Source organism: Schistocerca piceifrons, chromosome X, assembly GCF_021461385.2.
Source record: "Schistocerca piceifrons isolate TAMUIC-IGC-003096 chromosome X, iqSchPice1.1, whole genome shotgun sequence".
Taxonomy (NCBI): Eukaryota; Metazoa; Arthropoda; class Insecta; order Orthoptera; family Acrididae; genus Schistocerca; species Schistocerca piceifrons.
In genome coordinates this window covers 692,437,183-692,459,210 of record NC_060149.1, presented here as the reverse complement: position 1 = coordinate 692,459,210, position 22,028 = coordinate 692,437,183, and the positions used below count along the sequence as shown (strand labels likewise).

Sequence of the window (22,028 nt, the reverse complement as noted above, 5' to 3'; positions counted from 1 at the left end):
GTCACTGTAGAATGTTTGCTTTTGTTGACAGAGCCACAGTCTTACCTCTGCTTGCACCACTTCATCTCAATCAAAGTGCAGTCCTCAAAGGAGTTCCTTCAGTTTTGAAAACAGACGACAATTGGATGGGGCCACGTTGGGACTGTATGGAGGATGAGCACATGACAGTGAACACGTGGCAATGGATTGTTGATAATGTCGCAGTGCTCGTGTAAGGTCTGACATTGTCATGCTGAAGGAGAGCATGCTCCATGTGTGCATGAACTCTTCTATGGTTATAAATTAAATTACAGAACATTGTTTCTCATGCAGCAACAAAGTTACATTACACAGTACTATGTTACACAATACAATTTGCAGCCCTCTAGCGGCAGAGGGTTGCAATGTGGGTCAGTAAAGCAGGATAGTCGACCACGTAATAAGCATGACACATAATACCTCAAACAATATTGAGAACAGAATAAAAAATGCAGAGGCATCATTTTTCAGCTTGCCCTCATGGTCTATATAACATACCATTTGTCCTTCAGTAAGCTGTAACAGAGTGAAAGAGTGAGTGGCTGGAGAAGTATGTAGATAGCATCACAGAGAATTTCATATAATTTGAATGGCAGGCACTAAAAGAAGTTGTCGGCATTACTGAGAGATTTACTATTCAAATTCTGGCTCATACATATCATTAAGAGCCAAGCAACATATTACTACTTTCCACAGATAACTTGCAAAATGGCCATAATGGTAAATTCAGATAAATGCAAGCTCATTTAGATACTTACTGACAGTTTAATTCCTGTACCCCATTCACAAATGAAACAAGAGAGGGGAAACTGATAATGGAACACAAAGTGCTCTCGACCACATGGGGTAATATTGCTGACTGAGTGTAGACACAGGTGTCTGTGAGAGACAAAACCTTCAGTCCATAAAAGACACAATAAAGCTGAGGCATATCTCCTCCCAGTTCACAAAATGTTATGTCTCCCTGAATTGACTTCCAAAAGACTTTTAACACAAAAAATGCAGTGGTGCTCAAAAGTATTTTGTTGAAAACATTAATTACAATTACATAAAGTAAGCATGTAATAGGAAAAAACTGCCAATGGATGCTTGAAAAGTATGTAATTATAATCAATTTAGTACAAAACTACATTTAGTCAAACAAATTTACCTTACATCAAAACAGAAATAACTCTTCTGGATCAAAAGTTATTTGTAGGTCTAAGTACAAAAGGATAAAAAAAATATTTTCGAATCTGAAGACCAAGTCAGTATTTTGTTGCATACCCAGGGGCTTTGATCACAGCTGCACATCTGTTAGGCATTGAATTCATAAGTTCTTGTAACAGGCCAAGTGAGAGTTTTGACCAGTCGTCCAATAAGGCAGCAGCAAAATGATCCTTGTTCGAGTAACTTCTATGATTAAAATATTGATTCAATGCATCCCAGAGGTGTTCAGTTGGATTTAGATCCAGACTCTGGCTTGGTCACTCCAAAAGTCTGAATTTTTCATGTGAAAAATGGCCAGTGGTGTTTTGAATCTTCGTCTTGCTGAAATATCCAATTATGTGGCATATTCTTTCTCCCATGCAAAACCATACTGTTTTCTAAAATGTCACTGTGCAGGAAACAATCCATTCTGCCTTCTATTCGGACTAGAGGATCAAACGGAATCCAGAAAAACATCCCCCAGTCTGACACAGCTATCAACATGCTTAATGATCAGCATCTGGTACTTTTTGTCATCCCTTTTGGATTGCTGGGTGACCTATATACTGCACACCATCAGAATAACGAACATTACATTTACTTTCATCACTCCATAAAACAATAGACCAATCTGTAGCACTCAAAAATTGATACTTCTTTCCATTTTTTGCATTTATGAGTTGTTTATGCAATGGTCACCTACAGTTTTAATCAGCTGCTACATTTTACAACAGAGACATTTATGTACAGTCCGTGATGCTGAACCAGATCATCCCTAATTTGTCAAGCCGATTTTCTTGGATCAGGAGCCGACGGCTTACAAATCATTCTGTCCTTCCTCCTCGTTTTTCGAGGGTGACCTGACTTTGGCTCATTGGCTGTTGTTCCTTCCTCTTTCTGCCGTTGATTCCAGATACTTATTAGTTGATGTGATACGCCATAGTCTCTTTCCTTCTTCAAAGCACACAAAACAGGTTTTCTCACATCAGCTGAGTATTCTTTGTGTTTTGGCATGCATCTAATTGCCTGTACAAATAAATAAATAGTTTTTGAATACCTTAGTAATGATAGTTAATGAACACTCTACCACCAAATCAAATTACAAAATACTTTTCAGCTACAGAAATATATACTTACAGTGTTATTCTATGACTTTGCTTTTTTACTAGATATGTAACTGCAGCAATGCGAAGCTCTTGATGGAGTGACACAGCTACATACGATGGTCTGCTGTGATTGCATGCAAACTGTACTGATACCATAACATCAGAACTACAGAATACTTTTGAGCATTACAGTATCTTCCCAGGAAACAAAACATTTTGCCTCCATGACTTCATTCCCAGGTCATAGCCCCAGGACCAACAGCTCTTGCCTCCAGGGATTGGAGACAGATTGTTGGGTCACACTGATTTCAAAGCACATCATCATAACTGACTAGATTTTATTACTGACAATAGGACAGTTTTTGGTTTTGGAAGGTGTGCCCCAACTATCTTATGTGAAGAGGTGTCAACCTCATAATGGCTGCGTACATTTTGAAATTTTGTGTGGTGTCAGATATCCTCTTCAAATTATTTCGGTGCTGTTTTAATAACATCAGATTGGCTGCTTGATTGTCCCCCCACCCCCCTCAACCCCTTTTCAGAGTGATCGATCAGCCACAGATAGCTGACAAATAATTTTAATATTCTCTTTTAATTGTCCATATTAAGACGCATTTTTATTGCCAAACACATCATAGGTGTTTTTTTCCTTTTCTTTTCCTTTCTTTGTGTGTGTGTGTGTGTGTGTGTGTGTGTGTGTGTGTGTGTGTGTGTGTGTGTGTGTCCATCCTACAGTGTGGTGTTTTCCCTGGAAGCAAGGAAGAAAGATAATGGTTTAAAGTCCCATCAAAGACAAGATCATTAAAAGGAGCACAAGTTTGAATTGAGGAAGGACATGGCAACAATTCAGCCATGTCCTTTACAAAGGGACAGCCCAGCATTTGCTTCAAGCAATTTAGGAAAACTATGGAAAACCTTAACATGGGTGACCAGACAGGGATATAAATCATCGTCCTTCAGATTTTGTTGTCACTGTCTACGAAAACACTGCACTTCATCACTTGGTATATTACTTTAGCATGCTGTAGTATTAAATCTCTAATCCAAAAGTATTATTCCTGTAGAGAATGTTACACATTTTTACAATTATTACACTTACCACATAGATGATGTTTGTTTCAACATCTTTTTGGGCTATAAAATACGGTTTCTTCAAACCACCAAAACGACACCTTTGTCCGAGTGTCCAGTGGTGTATTCCTTTATGTTCACCAACAATATGCCCAGTGTCTATATCCACGAATGCACCTTGTTTATCTCTGACATACTGAAATAGAAATCAGAATAAATTAATTACAATTGTTTGCCTTAAGTCCATAACAGATGTCAATATATGGCACAGTAAAATGAAAATGACACACATAGAAAAAGTAAACAAACTGTTTATTATTTAACAAGTGATCAGTAATACACCTACCCCACTGTGAGGCAAGGTCAATGTCTTCATAGGAAGATGTTTGCAATTATCTAAGGAACTATGATTGTACCCAGGCATGCATTTCTTTGTCCGAAGCAAATTGACAGAAACAGATGTCTTTCCTCAGGGCTCCAAAAACAAAAAATCACATGGGCAGAGATTGGGTCTGTATGGAGGATACGTACGGGCTTCCCAGAAAATCTTCTGCAGCATAGCAAAGGTTGAAAATATCACTTTAGTTGTAAGAACCTTACAACTGAAGCGGTATTTTAAACATCTGCCATAATGCTCAGTTGGGGATGTTCCTTCAGCAGGATTGTTTGCTCTGCAGCATAGTCGAACCCACCTTGGCAACATGTGGGCTGCCTCATGAAGTCATTGACCATCTTGTCTTACGGTGGGATAGATGCATTAACAGTTATGGCGATTACTTTTGAAATAATGAACAGTTTGCTTACTTTTTTTCCAATCTGTCTTGTTTTCATTAACTGCCTTTTATACAAGAAACCTTAAATGACCTGTGCCTGAAATACATGCAGTAATTTGATGAAAAATGAGAATAGCAAAACACCAATCGATAATGAACCAAATAAATCCAAAATCTGAAAATAAATAAGAACATCATGCTCATAAGGACACAAATCACCAAGACAGCACAACAATAGAGTTAGCAATGTGCTAACCATTGTGCCAGTTCACATGCTGAAATTTCCAAGGATGAGAAACACGTGTGATCTGTGTACATTTCAAAAGGCTCTGATCACAAGTATCCGGACACCAAAGGTATGTGGACACCCGCATGTAATGCGGAACTGACCAAGAGGTAGACCCTCCAGTACAAAAGAAGGCAGGGAGTATTTTGTTATCAATAGGGAAGCTATAACAGCAGAATGGGAAAGTATAGGGGAGATGGTGTTATGATACAAGGATGCTTCCAATGGTTATTGCACTTAAGAAAATGCTAAATATGGAAGGATATGAAAACATTTTATACCACTGCGTGCTGTGTACAGGAGAGGAACGTTTCCGAGATGTTGATTGTATCAGCATGACAATGCACTCTCCATAAAGCAGCATTTGCGAGGCAATGGTTTATAGACAATAATATTCCTGAAACTGACTGGCTTGTCCTGAGTTCTGACCTGAACCCAAAGGAACATCTTTGGGATGAATTATAAAGTCAACTTTATTCTTGACCCAGTGTTCAACACAACATCCCTACCTGCTCTGGTTTTAGTTCTTGAGGGAGAATGGGTTGCCATTCCTCCACAGACATTCAGATACCTTACTTGAAAGTACTCCAACAGAGTTCAATCCATTACAAAGAAAAAGAGTGGACACATCCCATATTAATGTCCATTAATAGATGTCTGGATACTTTTGATCAGATAGTGTATTCACTGAAGTTTAAGCTGCAATAACTGTGATTGCTCATGGTTTGCCTTAGAAGCTTTTCTAGTTTTTCTAATTTGAAAGGACATTAGATGCTGAACTGTTCAAAATTTAATAGAAAACTGCTAAGGAACTTCTGTAACAGCTTGTCTTAACTTCATGCCAAAAATTTTCTGAAGACAATATGATTATTTATAAGCAGTAACTTACAGATTTCTATGATGTAGTTAGAAAACCCCCGTCACCACATTAACTATTTCTCCATGTTACAGGAAGATTCACCAGTTTCTGGCACTACAGCTGTAGCTGTCAGCACACGCAGATGTCCATACAAGACTTGCTTAATCTGTACATGGAATTCTTGTGGTTCATGTGGTTCACACAGGAGAAGAAGTGGTTATATGCTTCTAGGATGATGCTTTAGTTCTTAGACTGTAGTGTAGATGATATATTTCACATATGGAATGTGTTTTTGACTGTGTGCCACAACATATTGCATAATGATTATATATAAGTGTTTGAAAATGACTTAAGTGTCAAAATTGGTCAATCGCATAACAAATAAAGGGTAACTTTACATCTCACTACGGATAATGTTTTTTCACAAAATTCTTGGAAGCCATGGACCCACATATGAACAAAATATTCAATGGCAATGTTCTCTATGACAACACCATTAAAGCAGAGTTACTAAACATGGATTTCTGAAATTCCAGAATGCAAATCAATAACTGCTGCCAACACAAGTAACTTAGAATTATATACTCTTCCTGTAGTGAAGCAACTGAAGTCCCTAAATAAAAGTAAGTCTTCTGGTCCAGAAGGTAAACCTCTTAGGTTCATTTCAGAGCATGCTGATGAAATAGCTCCATTTTAACAATCATACACAACTGCTCACTTGACAAAAGATCCAAACCTTAGGACTGGAAAGTTGCAAAGATCACACCAATGTACAAGAATGGAAATAGAGGTAATCCACCAAATTATAAACCTACATCACTGAAATCAATTTGCAGTAAGATTTTGGAACACATGAGGTGCTATCCAAAATTTTTGGGACTGGTGTTGCCATCTGTTGAAAACCTTACCTTTGGACTAATGGTCACCATCACCCTCGAAGTAGTTCCCACCCGCACATACACACCAGTCCCAGCGCTTCTGCCACTGGTTAAACGTTTTCTGGAAGTCCTGTTCTTTGAGAGTGTTTATCACCGGCAGCAATGCTTCTTAAATCCTCTCTGGAGTGTCGAACCGACAGCCTTTCAACTTGAGTTTCAGTTTTGGGAATAGCCTGAAGTCGCAAGGTCTCAAATTTGGCAAGTACTTTGCATGGGGTACAACTGCCATGTTGTTTTTTGCCAAAAAGGCCCTGGTGAGCAAGGCCATGTGACAGGGCTTGTCGTGATGCAGCAGCCAGTTCCCTTGATGCCAAAGTTCGGGCCATCGTCACCGCACGTTTTCATGGAGCCGTCGCAAAACATCACAGTAGTACGCGGAATTCACTGTTTGGTTGGGTGGGACGAATTCTTTGTGCACAATTCCCTTCGTATCAAAGAAAACAATGATCATGCTCTTCACCTGTCTCGGTTTTTTTGGGTCTTTGAGAGCCTGGGCTCTTCCACTGGGACGATTGTTGCTTTGTCTCTGGGTCATAACTGTAAATCCAGCTCTTGTCATCAGTGACAACCCATGACAAGAAGGTTGGATCACCAGATGCGGTCTGACGAAGATCCATGCACACGCACTGTTCTGTTCGCGGATCCATCATAAAATCGCCACACACCAAACACAGAGTATTACGGAACTCACTGTGGACACGCAACATGTCCTCCCAGCTGAATGCCACTCCGCACACTTACTCATCAGATATGCAATTCTCGCCACCTAGCAGTTCAAAGATCTATTACTTGTACTTTCCAGATGGCAGGAGTCCTGAAAATTTTGGATTCCACCTCGTACATCACATTTGAACATTATGAAATAGCTTGAAGAAAATTATATATTGACACACAGTCAACACGAATTCGGAAACTAATATTCTTGTGAAACACAACTGGCCCCTGAGTGCTATCAACACGGTGTCTTAAGATGACTCCATGTTTTCAGATATGCAGGAGATTTTTGACCCCATTCCTCACAATTGGCTTCTAATCAAATTGCATGCATATGGAGTATCAACTGATCCTGAACACTGAAACGTGAGAAGTCCTCCACATGAGTACTAAAAAGTTTTGGTTACACAATAAATTACACAAATTTAAACGTTATCAATGCAACTAAATGCCTACGAATTACAATTATGTACAACTTAAATTGGAGTGCCTGACCCCGATTGTCTTTCTGCCCTAAAACAAAACTTAAATTGGAACTATCACACAGAAAATATATTGGGGAAGGCAAAGCAAAGATTACATTTTATTGGCTGAACACTCAGCAGATGCATCAAGTTTATAAGAGACTGCTTACACTATGTTTACCTATCCTCTTTGGAAGTGCTCCTGCTTGGTGGTGGATCCTTATCAGATAGGACCAATGGAAGACATGGAAAAATTTAAAAAAGAGGACAGCTTGTTTGGTATTTTTACAAAAACGAGGAGAGAGTGTCAGGAATACAATAAGCACATTGGTGCAGCAATCATTAAAACAAAGGCATTTTCCATTGGCGAGAGAGCTTATCACAAAATTTCAGTCACCAATTTTCTCCTCCAAACGCGGAAATATTTTGCTGACTCACCTACATACACAGGAATGACGTTGCAATAAAATATGAGAAACCAGAGCTCATACAGAAATATTTAGGTGTTCTTAAAGCCCCATACTATTCAACAATCAAGAAATATGCTGAAAGTGGTTCCATGAACACTATGCCAAGCACTTAATTGTGTATTGCAGAGCAGTGATGTAGATGTAGATCTATGTTCCACACAACAGTTGTGATTTAGTTGCAGACTATCAGACTGTAGGCATACTTGAATGGCTCGATTGTTATGGAACTGTTTGTGCAATGTAAATATCAAGATTTGAATCCCGGTCCAGCACACAGTTACTTCGGTGACAGTTCAAAATATCATTCAACAAACAAACTTACACCATAGCTAAGTCAATTTCCACCCTGCCATTTCTCACGCTGTTGAGGATACTCTTCTGAGGAGTATGGAACCGAAGGAAAAATTTAGGAGTATACTGAAGGTTTAAGTGAATCTATGTAGTACAGACAAGTAGATCAGTAGGTAGAGAAGGGCCCATGAAATATAGAGATCCAGGATTAAAACAGGGTATAAATAAGAAAAGTAACATATTTTCAATATACATTCGTACCTCTGAAATAAATCTCTGAAAATTTCTTGTTCCGATGAAACAAATACCAGTGCTTTCTCTCTTATTGGCAATGATGTCAAAACCTGCCTCACAGGCAATCAGTTTTGTTCTGTCCTTTGTTAAATTGCTAAGTGGAAACAGCGTTCTCTGGAGAGATTCTTGCTTGACCTGGCTAAGGAAAAATGTTTGATCTTTGAATCTATCAACTGGAATCAGTAAGTGTACACCTGGAAAATGCAATATGAGTATTATGAAGCATTCAATAACATGTACATTTGAAATAAGATTTACTAAAACCAGATGTGAGGAACTTTCCTAGAAACAAACTAACAGGCTGCAGATGTTAGATGTTACAACAGTAATTTATCATTGTTAGTAATAACCATTATTATTATTATTCTTTACTTTCTCAGACGTTAAGTCTGGTTGAAAATGGAAAGTGACACGCACCTTGATCAAGCGTCACTTCCTTTTAACTGTATGGTATGTGTTATATTGCATTTAGGAAATTTCGGGTAATTGAACATGTATCAATAATTACTGATTTCTGTAGTTGTATATATAAGTTTGGATGTAGCTGTATTGCATTGATGTACTGGTGGATATTGTGTGGTATGACTCCTGTAGTTGATAGTATAATCGGTATAACGTCAACTTTATCCTAATGCCACATATCCTTGACTTCCTCAGCCAGTTGGATGTATTTTTCAATTTTTTCTCCTGTTTTCTTCTGTATATTTGTTGTATTGGGTATGGATATTTCGATTAGTTGTGTTAATTTCTTCTTTTTATTGGTGAGTATGATGTCAGGTTTGTTATGTGGTGTTGTTTTATCTGTTATAATGGTTCTGTTCCAGTATAATTTGAATTCATCATTCTCCAGTACACTTTGTGGTGCATACTTGTATGTGGGAACATGTTGTTTTATAAGTTTATGTTGTAAGGCAAGCTGTTGATGTATTATTTTTGCTACATTGCCATGTCTTCTGGGGTATTCTGTATTTGCTAGTATTGTACATCCGCTTGTGATGTGATCTACTGTTTCTATTTGTTGTTTGCAAAGTCTGCATTTATCTGTTGTGGTATTGGGATCTTTAATAATATGCTTGCTGTAATATCTGGTGTTTATTGTTTGATCCTGTATTGCAATCATGAATCCTTCCGTCTCACTGTATATATTGCCTTTTCTTAGCCATGTGTTGGATGCGTCTTGATCGATGTGTGGCTGTGTTAAATGATACGGGTGCTTGCCATGTAGTGTTTTCTTTTTACAATTTATTTTCTTCATGTCTGTTGATGTTATGTGATCTAAAGGGTTGTAGAAGTGGTTATGAAATTGCAATGGTGTAGCCGATGTATTTATATGAGTGATTGCTTTGTGTATTTTGCTAGTTTCTGCTCGTTCTATAAAGAATTTTCTTAAATTGTCTACCTGTCCATAATGTAGGTTTTTTTATGTCGATAAATCCCCTTCCTCCTTCCTTTCTGCTTAATGTGAATCTTTCTGTTGCTGAATGTATGTGATGTATTCTATATTTGTGGCATTGTGATCGTGTAAGTGTATTGAGCGCTGCTAGGTCTGTGTTACTCCATTTCACTACTCCAAATGAGTAGGTCAATATTGGTATAGCATAAGTATTTATAGCTTTTGTCTTGTTTCTTGCTGTCAATTCTGTTTTCAGTATTTTTGTTAGTCTTTGTCTATATTTTTCTTTTAGTTCTTCTTTAATATTTGTATTATCTATTCCTATTTTTTGTCTGTATCCTAGATATTTATAGGCATCTGTTTTTTCCATCGCTTCTATGCAGTCGCTGTGGTTATCCAGTATGTAATCTTCTTGTTTAGTGTGTTTTCCCTTGACTATGCTATTTTTCTTACATTTGTCTGTTCCAAAAGCCATATTTATATCATTGCTGAATACTTCTGTTATCTTTAGTAATTGGTTGAGTTGATTTGTTGCTGCCAGTAGTTTTAGATCATCCATGTATAGCAAATGTGTGATTTTGTGTGGGTATGTTCCAGTAATATTGTATCCATAATTTGTATTATTTAGCATGTTGGATAGTGGGTTCAGGGCAAGGCAGAACCAGAAAGGACTTAATGAGTCTCCTTGGTATATTCCACGCTTAATCTGTATTGGCTGTGATGTGATATTATTTGAATTTGTTTGGATATTAAGTGTGGTTTTCCAATTTTTCATTACTATGTTTAGGAACTGTATCAATTTAGGATCTACTTTGTATATTTCCAATATTTGTAGTAACCATGAGTGGGGTACACTATCAAAAGCTTTTTGGTAATCAATGTATGCATAGTGTAGTGACCTTTGTTTAGTTTTAGCTTGATATGTCACCTCTGCATCTATTATCAGTTGCTCTTTACATCCTCGTGCTCCTTTGCAGCAGCCTTTTTGTTCTTCATTTATAATTTTGTTCTGTGTTGTATGTGTCATTAATTTCTGTGTAATGACTGAAGTTAATATTTTGTATATTGTTGGTAGGCATGTTATGGGGCAATATTTAGCTGGGTTTGCTGTGTCTGCTTGATCTTTAGGTTTCAGATAAGTTATTCCTTGTGTAAGTGTATGAGGGAATGCGTATGGGTCTGCAATGTAACTGTTAAATAATTTAGTTAGATGTGAATGTGTTGAGGTGAATTTCTTTAGCCAGAAATTTGCTATTTTATCTTTTCCAGGGGCTTTCCAATTGTGAGTAGAATTAATTGCTTGGGTGACTTCATGTTGCAAAATTATCACTTCAGGCATTTGTGGTATCATCTTGTATGTGTCTGTTTCTGCTTGTATCCACCGTGCATGCCTGTTATGTTGTACCGGGTTTGACCATATGTTGCTCCAGAAGTGTTCCATGTCTGTTATGTTTGGTGGATTGTCTATTTTAATGTGTGTGTTATCTATTGTCTGGTAAAATTTCTTTTGGTTTGTGTTGAATGTTTGGTTTTGTTTCCCTCTATTTTCACTTTTTTTGTATCTTCTAAGTCGTTTGGCCAATGCTTGTAATTTCTGTTTCTTTTCATCTAATTGCTCTATCGCTTCTTGTTGTGAGATTTTACCTAACCTTTTTCGTTTTTTTTTTCTGACATTTCATTTCTTATAAATTGTGTTAGCTGTCCGATGTCCTTTCTCAGTTTTTCTATTCTGATCTGTAGCCTGTGTTGCCATGCTGGTTTTGTGGGTTTCTTCTGTGTGTTGGTTGGTTCTGATCTTTAGTGAGTGCTCCTATATAAACCAGTAGTTGTAACTCTTCCATAGTTGTGTTTTCATTTATTTTGTTGTGTATGATTGTGTTGATAGTTTGTATTGTTGTTTCGACTTGTGGGTTATTTGGCGGTCTTTGCAAGAAGGGTCTAATGTCTGTATTTGTGTCTTTGTATTCTATATATGTCAGCTGAAATTTTTCTTCTATATCTAACATGTGTGTCACTTCGTGTTCTATTTGTGCTTGTTCTGGTGGCTGTCTTAAGATTTCGTTTTCATCTGATTGTTTAATTGATGCGTGTTGTTCTTTGTTTGCTCTGGGACGTTTGAGTCCATTACTGTATTTTCTTCTTCTTCTGATTGCACATTATTTTGTTCCAGTATTTGTTGTACTTGTTGTTTGATGTTTTCTAATTCTGACTAGGGTATCCTGTTATTTTTGATTATTACACGGATCTGATCAGCTAGTCGTTGTTCTGTTAAAAATTTTAATTCTGGGTATCTGGTAATAAATGTTGTGTATACTTGTGATCTGTATCCAGTTGTGTTGGTTCCTAGGTTTGTTGCTTGGTAATAACAGAACATGAAGTGTCGATTAACTTCATCTGACCATCTCATCCTCTGTCTTTGTTTTCCTTCTAGGGTGGTTGCAGGAAGCATATCCTGCAAAACACCTCTATTTGGATTTAAATCATTTTCCAGTTGGCTAGCAGTGTCGTTACCATTGTGGGTGGGCATAGGGTTCAAGCGTCGTGCCCGACCATGACGGCGCTTGTCCGAGGCTTCTTTAGTTCTGTCCTGAACCAACTAATCACACTAAAAGGGGGGTTAACCCTATTAGTGGTTTGTTCTTTTCGTCGCCTTTTACGACTGGCAGAACATACCGGAGGCCTATTCTTTTCCCGGGCCTCCACGGGGTTTATTATTATTATTATTATTATTATTATTATTATTATTATTATTGGTGTTGTTATTACTACCTTTAGATGGTTTATAATCCTCTAAATACTCTCCAAATGATGTTCGAGCATAATGACCAGTAGCAACTGCATCACAACCAAGTGTTTCCACTGCATATTTAAAAAATTTGTCAAATTTTATATGCTTGTTACACAATATGTCAGGATTTGGTGTGTATCCAGATTCATAGTCCTTCACCAGGTTACTGAAAGAGGTAATTCAATTTTAAACATGACAAAAATACAAAATAACACAGTACTATTTACACTTACATATGAATCCAAAACAACAAAGTTGTGCCTGAGCGAATCATTGGTATTTTCTGTGTTCTTGTATGGCTGCAAGACCTGGACCATGAAAGCTAGTGACAAAAGCCTAATTGATACCTTCGATACGTAGTGTTTGAGGAAAATGTTATGTGCATCATGGACAGAAAGAAGAACCAATGTTTTCGTTACTGTAGAACTTAGCATCACAAGAAGTTAATCTTCCAATGTCAGTCAACATTAATTTCAGATACTTGAGCACATTTTGAGAAGAGAAGGGATGAACTTGAAAAAGATCATATTGCAAGGAAAAATCCAGGGCAGAAGACTACGAGGAAGACCACCAAGTAAATAACTGGATCAAACAAAGAACATTACCGGCCTATCTCTTCACATTCTACTAAGAAGAGCTGAATATTGCTGTGGATAGAGACAGCTAGTTGAAGATTCTGTTGTCTAAAAAATGAATGAAGAAACAATGTCACAACACTCGGCAATGAGTAAATCGACTTATGATGACGACATTTCAAATAACTGTATTTGGTTTGGGATCACAGTTTTGTAGAATTTTTTAAAGGACATTATGTTCACCATTGGCTGCAATCAAGATACAAGACTGCAATTCTGACCTTACATAATTGTCAAGTGTAAGTTGTTATCAATGCATACACATTAAAGTTAGACATTTTACTGAAAAACATATAGATTTCACTTTACATATAGGAGATCCCAAAAGATACAAACTTTCCCAGTTGCAGCAGTACTAAAAATCCTTAATTTTCTGTGAGGCTTCATAAGAATTATGGATTGTATGTTTGTCCTAGTAAATGTAAGATTTATTGATCAGGCTTTTCAACTTCTTACAACACATTCAACATGCACCTAAAAGAGAATAAACATAATGCAAACCTTTCACACCATACAGAAGGACAGAACCATGAATATTTTGAAAGATGGAAATTTATAGTCATCTAGAGACTCTCCCAGAAGATACATTAAACAAAGTATCAGAATTGATTTATAGAAGATATCTGAACAACTTCAACTCAGTGCTTCAAAACTGAATGGTAGTTGAACAGTACATGTAACTTATCAGAATCACCACCTCATCTTGTATCCCATTCCTTTAGTGGAACACTTCATTTATTTCTATGTTTTTCTATTACTTATGACATGAGAACTTATGGAGATATACCATGCCACTACATCTTCGTGCAAGAGTGAAGTGTTTTACTTATTACACAAATACACTCCTGGAAATGGAAAAAAGAACACATTGACACCGGTTTGTCAGACCCACCATACTTGCTCCGGACACTGCGAGAGGGCTGTACAAGCAATGATCACACGCACGGCACAGCGGACACACCAGGAACCGCGGTGTTGGCCGTCAAATGGCGCTAGCTGCGCAGCATTTGTGCACCGCCGCCGTCAGTGTCAGCCAGTTTGCCGTGGCATACGGAGCTCCATCGCAGTCTTTTAACACTGGTAGCATGCCGCGACAGCGTGGACGTGAACCGTATGTGCAATTGACGGACTTTGAGCGAAGGCGTATAGTGGGCATGCGGGAGGCCGGGTGGATGTACCGCCGAATTGCTCAACACGTGGGGCGTGAGGTCTCCGCAGTACATCGATGTTGTCGCCAGTGGTCGGCGGAAGGTGTACGTGCCCGTCGACCTGGGACCGGACCGCAGCGACGCACGGATGCACGCCAAGACCGTAGGATCCTACGCAGTGCCGTAGGGGACCGCACCGCCACTTCCCAGCAAATTAGGGACACTGTTGCTCCTGGGGTATCGGCGAGGACCATTCGCAACCGTCTCCATGAAGCTGGGCTACGGTCCCGCACACCGTTAGGCCGTCTTCCGCTCACGCCCCAACATCGTGCAGCCCGCCTCCAGTGGTGTCGCGACAGGCGTGAATGGAGGGACGAATGGAGACGTGTCGTCTTCAGCGATGAGAGTCGCTTCTGCCTTGGTGCCAATGATGGTCGTATGCGTGTTTGGCGCCATGCAGGTGAGCGCCACAATCAGGACTGCATACGACCGAGACACACAGGGCCAACACCCGGCATCATGGTGTGGGGAGCGATCTCCTACACTGGCCGTACACCACTGGTGATCGTTGAGGGGACACTGAATAGTGCACGGTACATCCAAACCATCATCGAACCCATCGTTCTACCATTCCTAGACCGGCAAGGGAACTTGCTGTTCCAACAGGACAATGCACGTCCGCATGTATCCCGTGCCACCCAACGTGCTCTAGAAGGTGTAAGTCAACTACCCTGGCCAGCAAGATCTCCGGATCTGTCCCCCATTGAGCATGTTTGGGACTGGATGAAGCGTCGTCTCACGCGGTCTGCACGTCCAGCACGAACGCTGGTCCAACTGAGGCGCCAGGTGGAAATGGCATGGCAAGCCGTTCCACAGGACTACATCCAGCATCTCTACGATAGTCTTCATGGGAGAATAGCAGCCTGCATTGCTGCGAAAGGTGGATATACACTGTACTAGTGCCGACATTGTGCATGCTCTGTTGCCTGTGTCTATGTGCCTGTGGTTCTGTCAGTGTGATCATGTGATGTATCTGACCCCAGGAATGTGTCAATAAAGTTTCCCCTTCCTGGGACAATGAATTCACGGTGTTCTTATTTCAATTTCCAGGAGTGTATAAGGATGGTGTTTCCACCATAGTTAAAATATGATTGTATTTTTATATTCAATACACAAGATGATGATGGGGCATGTCGTCTTCATGAGCCATATGCTATACATTCCCTCCCTCCAGTTACGCAATACATGACATTTTATACACTATCCGCTAACCTGCAATATACGGGAACTTTTGTATCTTTGCCATGATATTGTATGTACCTTCATTACTATGTAGTATTTTAATTTATATATGTGAGTTTTTTTACCGTGGTTAATAAAGTGTGATAAGCTTCACTCTCCCATTTTACTCCACAAGACACCATATGGTGCATGGTAGTACCACTACTAGTCATTTCCTTTCATGTTCCACTCACAAAGGGAGCATGTGCTAATTTCTCTTATTTGCTTCCATGCTCCTTATGTGAAACACACGCTGGTAGCAATAGACAGCTCGTGAGTAACTCACATTTACAAAAGTGGCAACGAATCAGGACCTGTGAAGTGTGCCAATGAAACCTTGAACATTTTTGTAAATTTTCTTGTGGTAGCTGACCCCACAGTGGACAATGTTTTTAGAGACAGGCTCCTTTCACACCTTCTGGTATATAATTCATGAAAGAGTGCAATGCCATGCAACCCAGCTTGCTTAAACACTCTCTGTGATAGATATGCTCAAATCTTCACACCCAGATTAGGGAACACAACTGATGTTTAAGTTCATGCCACCTGTAAGAAAATGTCTAACACCGCACCTAACCTCTTCTGTGGTTTTCTAGCAAATTGCAGGGCCATCCTGAATGAAGGACGCAGCTTATTGGAGCAGCTTTGTGGCCACTCACCACTGGACCCTCTCAGATATGTTGCATCCGCCACAGGCACATGTCATCACTGTGACTTCTCCCTTCTGGATGGGCACCCTGGCATGGGCCTACAATCTCCGACACCACCCAGCCTCAATCCATGGGATGATCTTCACCCCCTACATCCTGTGGCCTCCACTCACAGACTTCAGTGGCCACACCGAAAACAATATCGCCTCTTTCATCTTGGTCAGTCACCTTTTACTGCACCCCCAGAGGACCCTCCTGTCCCGTGGCAATTCATACAACTTTCATCAAGATTCAATCTACCTGGGCAATCACAGTGACATCCACGGACATTGATCCACCACTGGACAACACACCAATTATGTTCTTCTGCTCCAGTAGTCACTACAGGCGGGGGAGGGATAGGGGGTGGATGTAGTGGCAGCACCCAAAGTTACTACAGAAACAGAGTAGCTGGCACAAAAGTAGTGTCGGTACTATAGCTGCACCTGTAATGAGATGGTGCTTGTCATGAAGAGTGCTCTCTGCCAAGATCACAAAAGAAAATGGTATATTAAGTCAGCCCAGAGCTAGCCTGAGTCAGTTGTGATGCAATCTCTGAAGCGTGAGGCAAGGGTATATTCAGGTTGGCTCAGTGCTACTATCTGTGGACTCTGTCTTGATACAGTGAGAATTGGATTTTATGCTTTGAAATAAAGACTTGTGAACTTTTACTGCTTACAACAGGCATCAGGTATCACTCTCTCTTGTAAATAAACCAAGGCGAGGCCTCCCTAGCCCCAGTGTAACTTGTCTTTACAAAATCCACCAATATTGTTTACACATTTCCCTTAGTGAACTATAACAATTCAGTTATCCCCAATTAAAGCCCTATACACCACTGACACTGATTATAAACAAGTCCTTTGCTTAATCACGCATTTGGCCATAAATAATTCCCTGTCTAAAAGCATTCTGCCTCAAAAACTTTGGTGCTTTTGGTCTTGTTGTTTAGGCGGCTGTTAACATTGTTTCCAATACAATTCTATTCCAATAAGTGCAGAGTCTCTGCCACAAATTTAGAGATGTATTCTCTACAATATCAGGTTGTGCAGCAAATTAGAAAGCCCACACACAGTGAAATAAGGCTGCTCTTCCTGAATTTAGTCACATTCACTCAGTGCCATTCTCACAAAAACTAGTGGCCAAGAAAGAGTTACACAGATTGCCGCCTTAAGGCACCAGTGACCAATGCATCAGCTCACCAACTGAGAACCAATGGGAGCTCTACATGCAGATAGAGCTCAAAAGCCCACACTGAATGCCCAGTCAATTACCAATTCTACACCAATTTCTCACTTCACTGAATTAAAAGCTAAACTACCAGGGTTATCTCTAAAATGAGTTGCTCAATGCATATTTACAGTTACACAGACTATATCAGCAATAAAACATACCATTCAGCCTACACTGCTACTAGATTCTACCTTCCATCATAGTGAGTGCACCCTTAATTCTGCAATGATAATCAGAAAAATCCTGTTCTGATCTATGAGTCTGGTCCACTAAGTTGAAAGAAGCAGGCCTAAAATGTAACTTACAAAAAAACAATTTTTTTTCAACTACGTGATGATCTTCCTAAAAATGGTGCCAAACCTATGAAGAAACATCCAGCTTACACTGAGAACCAACAAAATCTGTGGAATTAAAAAATACTACAATGTATTTTGGGAAAAGTCAATTACTATGCTAAATATATTTCTCTAGCAGCACAAGCAATAGGTAACTTGTGAAAGAAGGGCACTTATTTTGAATGGACACATATTTCTAAATCTAAACAGGCAATTCGAGCTAATCTGATATCTCAAAACTTCCATTTCCAGAATATGCATTTTCTAACAACACACACATTACGATAATGAGTAAGAATTGTCCAAGTGCACAGAAAATCGATCTGGTCCAAGAATCTAATTGTCTTTGTCTCCAGAGCTTTAACACCATCATGAATTTTCTGTTTCTAAAGAGAAAAAGGCGGCCTTTGCTGTAGTTTATGCTATACATAAATTCTCTTTATTTCTATACAGAAATTAATTCCAACTGGTTATATACTTTTTTTTTTTTGGCTCCGACATTTTCAACTTCCAAAAAGCCTAAAAATTTCACACGAGTCCAGCATGCAAGTATTTATAACTACGAACTTCACTGCAAACCAACAGTACAATATGCAAATGCTGATACATAATTACAAGTTTCAATGAGCCCACACTCATCAGCAGAGGCCATCCATCAAGCCAACGTCCTCAATCAGGTAGCTGTAAGCTAAGGTAAAGTTGTCTTCAACCTGATGGCTGGTATGAATACCGCAGTACTTGAACAGGCGTAACCCTACACCAGGTGGCATACCCTGGGCTGCTTCTCAAATTTGAATTGACTTTTCCAACCAGCTACAAGGGGGATCTATAGTTTAACATGGATTTCTAACCATGCTACAACTTGTCATTTTCAACACATACACACTATTGTTAGAAAAGAAAGAAGTGATAAGCAGCAGTGTTAAGACTACACAGGACTGAACCCCAGATCTATGGATTTGTTCTCTCTCTCTCTCTCTCTCTCTCTCTATCTATCTATCTATCTCTTAGCCACATGCAGATAGTCTTCCATGTGCAAAATGGGTGGCTCAAGTGCTTACCAACAAAAACCATGTACATACAGCCAGCAAACTGACACATTCCATATTACAATGATAAAAATTGTGTATCAAATACATAACTAATAACTAAACCACAAACAAGCTTGCATGGGTGCAAAACGCCTAGATATCTGCTCTGTTGAAAGCCAGGAGGATTTCTTAGATGGAAGTGATACTGAATACCTCAGAGAAAACCATATATTGACAAACGGTACACATTCAGAAAGTATTGTTCTTGTGAAACACAACTGACTCTTCATTCATACAAAGTAATCCATGCTGTCAACAGGGGATCTCAAGTTGATTCCAACTTTCTAGATATGGAGAAGGCTACAGACACTGTTCCTCACAAGCATCTTTTAATCCAATTGCGTGCCTATCACAGTGTGCACTTAGGTTTGTGATTTCTTGTTAGAATGATCACAGTTTGTGATACGTGATGGGAAGTCACTGAGTGAAACAGAAGTGATATCTGGAGTTCCTCAAGCAAGTGTTATATGACCTATACCATCCTCAATCTATATAAACCACTTAGGAAATAATCTGCACAGCCCTATTAGACTGTTTACAGATGATGCTGTCGTTTACTGTCAGGAAACTTGTCAGAAAATTAATATAAATTCCAAAATGATTTACATATTGTATCTATATGGTGCAAAAAGTGGGAATTTACCCTGAACAACAAAAAGTATGAGGTTCTCCGCATGAGTACTAAAACAATTCTGTTTCATTTCAGTTACATGATGTATCACACAAATATAAAGATTCTCAATTCACCTAAATGTATGGGGATTACAATTACCAACAATTAAAATTGGAGCCAACACATGAAAAAGATGTGGGAAGGCAAATCAAAGACTGTGTTTTCTTCCCTCTGTACAGACTCCTACGTGGAGGGCATAGACAGGCATCACCAGCATACAAAAAGCAACTTAAAGAGCTGAAAATAAGAATAAATAAGTCCTCAGGTCTGGGTGGAATAATCCCAGTTCATTTTTACAGAGAGTACTCTCTGGCATTTGCCTCTTACTTATCCTGCTTAAACAGAGCTAATTTATTGTGCTGAAATAGGGGGAAGAGACAGTACTGCTCAATTGCATGAAAGGTGCTTATTCACTGGGAACAGTCACAACTGTAAAATAACTAGGTGTGTGTTTAATGTGATTCAAAGTGAAATAATCATGTAAAACTAATTATAGGAAAGGCAGATGCTAGACTCAGAATCGCTGGAAAAATCAAAGAAATTTGATTAGGCACCTTACAAAAATTCTGGTTAGACCACTTCTTGAGTATTGCTTATTAGTCTGTAACAACTGCCAGGTATGATTAATAGAAGAGAGAGAAATCCAGAGAAGATCAGTACATTTTTCCATGAAAATATTTTGCCATGCGAAGTCCCAAGTGACCAGTAAAAAGTGCAAGTGCCTCTTGTATGCAAGAACGGTAGAAGAATGGACCTGGGAAATTACAGGCCAATATCCTTCATGTCGGTTAGCTGCAGAATTCTTGAGCATATCTCATGTTCACAAATAATATATTTCCTTGAGACAAGAAAATCTTCTCTCCATAAATCAGCACAGATTTATAAAGCATCGCTCATGCAAAATACTGCTTACCCTTTTCTCTTACGATATTCTACAAAACAGACATGAAGAACAACACAGAGATTCCATATTCCTACACTTCTGGAAAGTGCTTGACACAGTGCTCTACTGCAGACTGATAAAAGGTCTAGTATACAGAACAGGTTCTCAGATGTGTGAGTTGCCAAAGACTTCTTAATTAATAAAATAGATGTTGTCCTGGATGGCAAGCATTCAACAGAGAGAAGGGTATCATAAGGAGGGCAGTTTGTTTTGTATTATGGCAAAATAAGGGAGAGCATGTCACACATACGATAAATAATTTGGGGTGATAATCATTAAAACAAGCATTCTTCATTGCAGCAAAATCTTTTCATGAAATTTCAATCATCAACTTTACCCTCCAAATGAAAAAATATTCTGTTGACCCCCACCTACACACAGAGAAACGACCATTGTAAGGAAAAAAGAGAAATCAGAGATCACATGGAAAAATTTAGATGTTCATTTTTTCCACATGCTGTTCTACAGTGCAACGGCAAGAAATAGTCTGAAAGTGGCTCTATGAACCTTCTGCCAAGCACTTAAGTGCAAGTTGCAGAGTAGTCATTTTGCTGTAGCTGCAGATGACAACTGGTATTTGTCAATGAGCATACCATGTTACACCCACTATGTGGTGAAATCCCTAAAATTGATAACTTAAACAATATTATTTTTCAAGTGGTTGGCATCAAACCACGTCTACAACAGGCAATTATCAAGCACAGTACCATGTAAAAAGATAGAAAAGAGGATGCCACACGTCTGATGTCAAGAATGTAATAATTGGAACCACTGAAGTTATTTGTGATTTGTATACAAATGTGAACCACATAGAAACCAGATATTTTAAGATCACTTGCCAGCTTAAACAGAGCTAATTTATTGTGCTGAAATAGGGGGAAGACACAGTACTGCTCAATTGCATGAAAGGTGCTTATTCACTGGGAACAGTCACAACTGTAAAATAACTAGGTGTGTGTTTAATGTGATTCAAAGTGAAATAATCATGTAAAACTAATTATAGGAAAGGCAGATGCTAGACTCAGAATCGCTGGAAAAATCATAAAGAAATTTGATTAGGCACCTTACAAAAATTCTGGTTAGACCACTTCTTGAGTATTGCTTATTAGTCTGTAACAACTGCCAGGTATGATTAATAGAAGAGAGAGAAATCCAGAGAAGATCAGTACATTTTTCCATGAAAATATTTATCCAAATCCTGTAACAGGCACTTCAAGAGAAGAATTTTGCATCATTGAGAAGTTTGCTGTTTAATTTAATTTTGCATCATTGAGAAGTTTGCTGTTTAATTTCCAAGAACCCACATTCCAAGGAGGAGTTAGTGTGGTAGTATGTTCCATTCCTTCA

At 39.0% G+C, this 22,028-nt stretch overlaps 1 protein-coding gene across 2 annotated transcripts in view; it reads right to left on the bottom strand.

Moving 5' to 3' along the window:
- LOC124722341 (mitochondrial tRNA-specific 2-thiouridylase 1) overlaps positions 1-22,028 on the bottom strand; it is an 85,657-nt gene that overhangs the window by 26,347 nt on the left and 37,282 nt on the right. For both annotated transcript variants that reach the window (XM_047247515.1, XM_047247516.1), the window contains 3 exons: positions 12,635-12,819; positions 8,440-8,666; positions 3,412-3,579 (listed from right to left, as the gene is read on the bottom strand). In XM_047247515.1, coding sequence (XP_047103471.1) covers positions 3,412-3,579; positions 8,440-8,666; positions 12,635-12,819 — 580 coding nt within the window. The remainder of the gene's footprint in view (positions 1-3,411; positions 3,580-8,439; positions 8,667-12,634; positions 12,820-22,028) is intronic.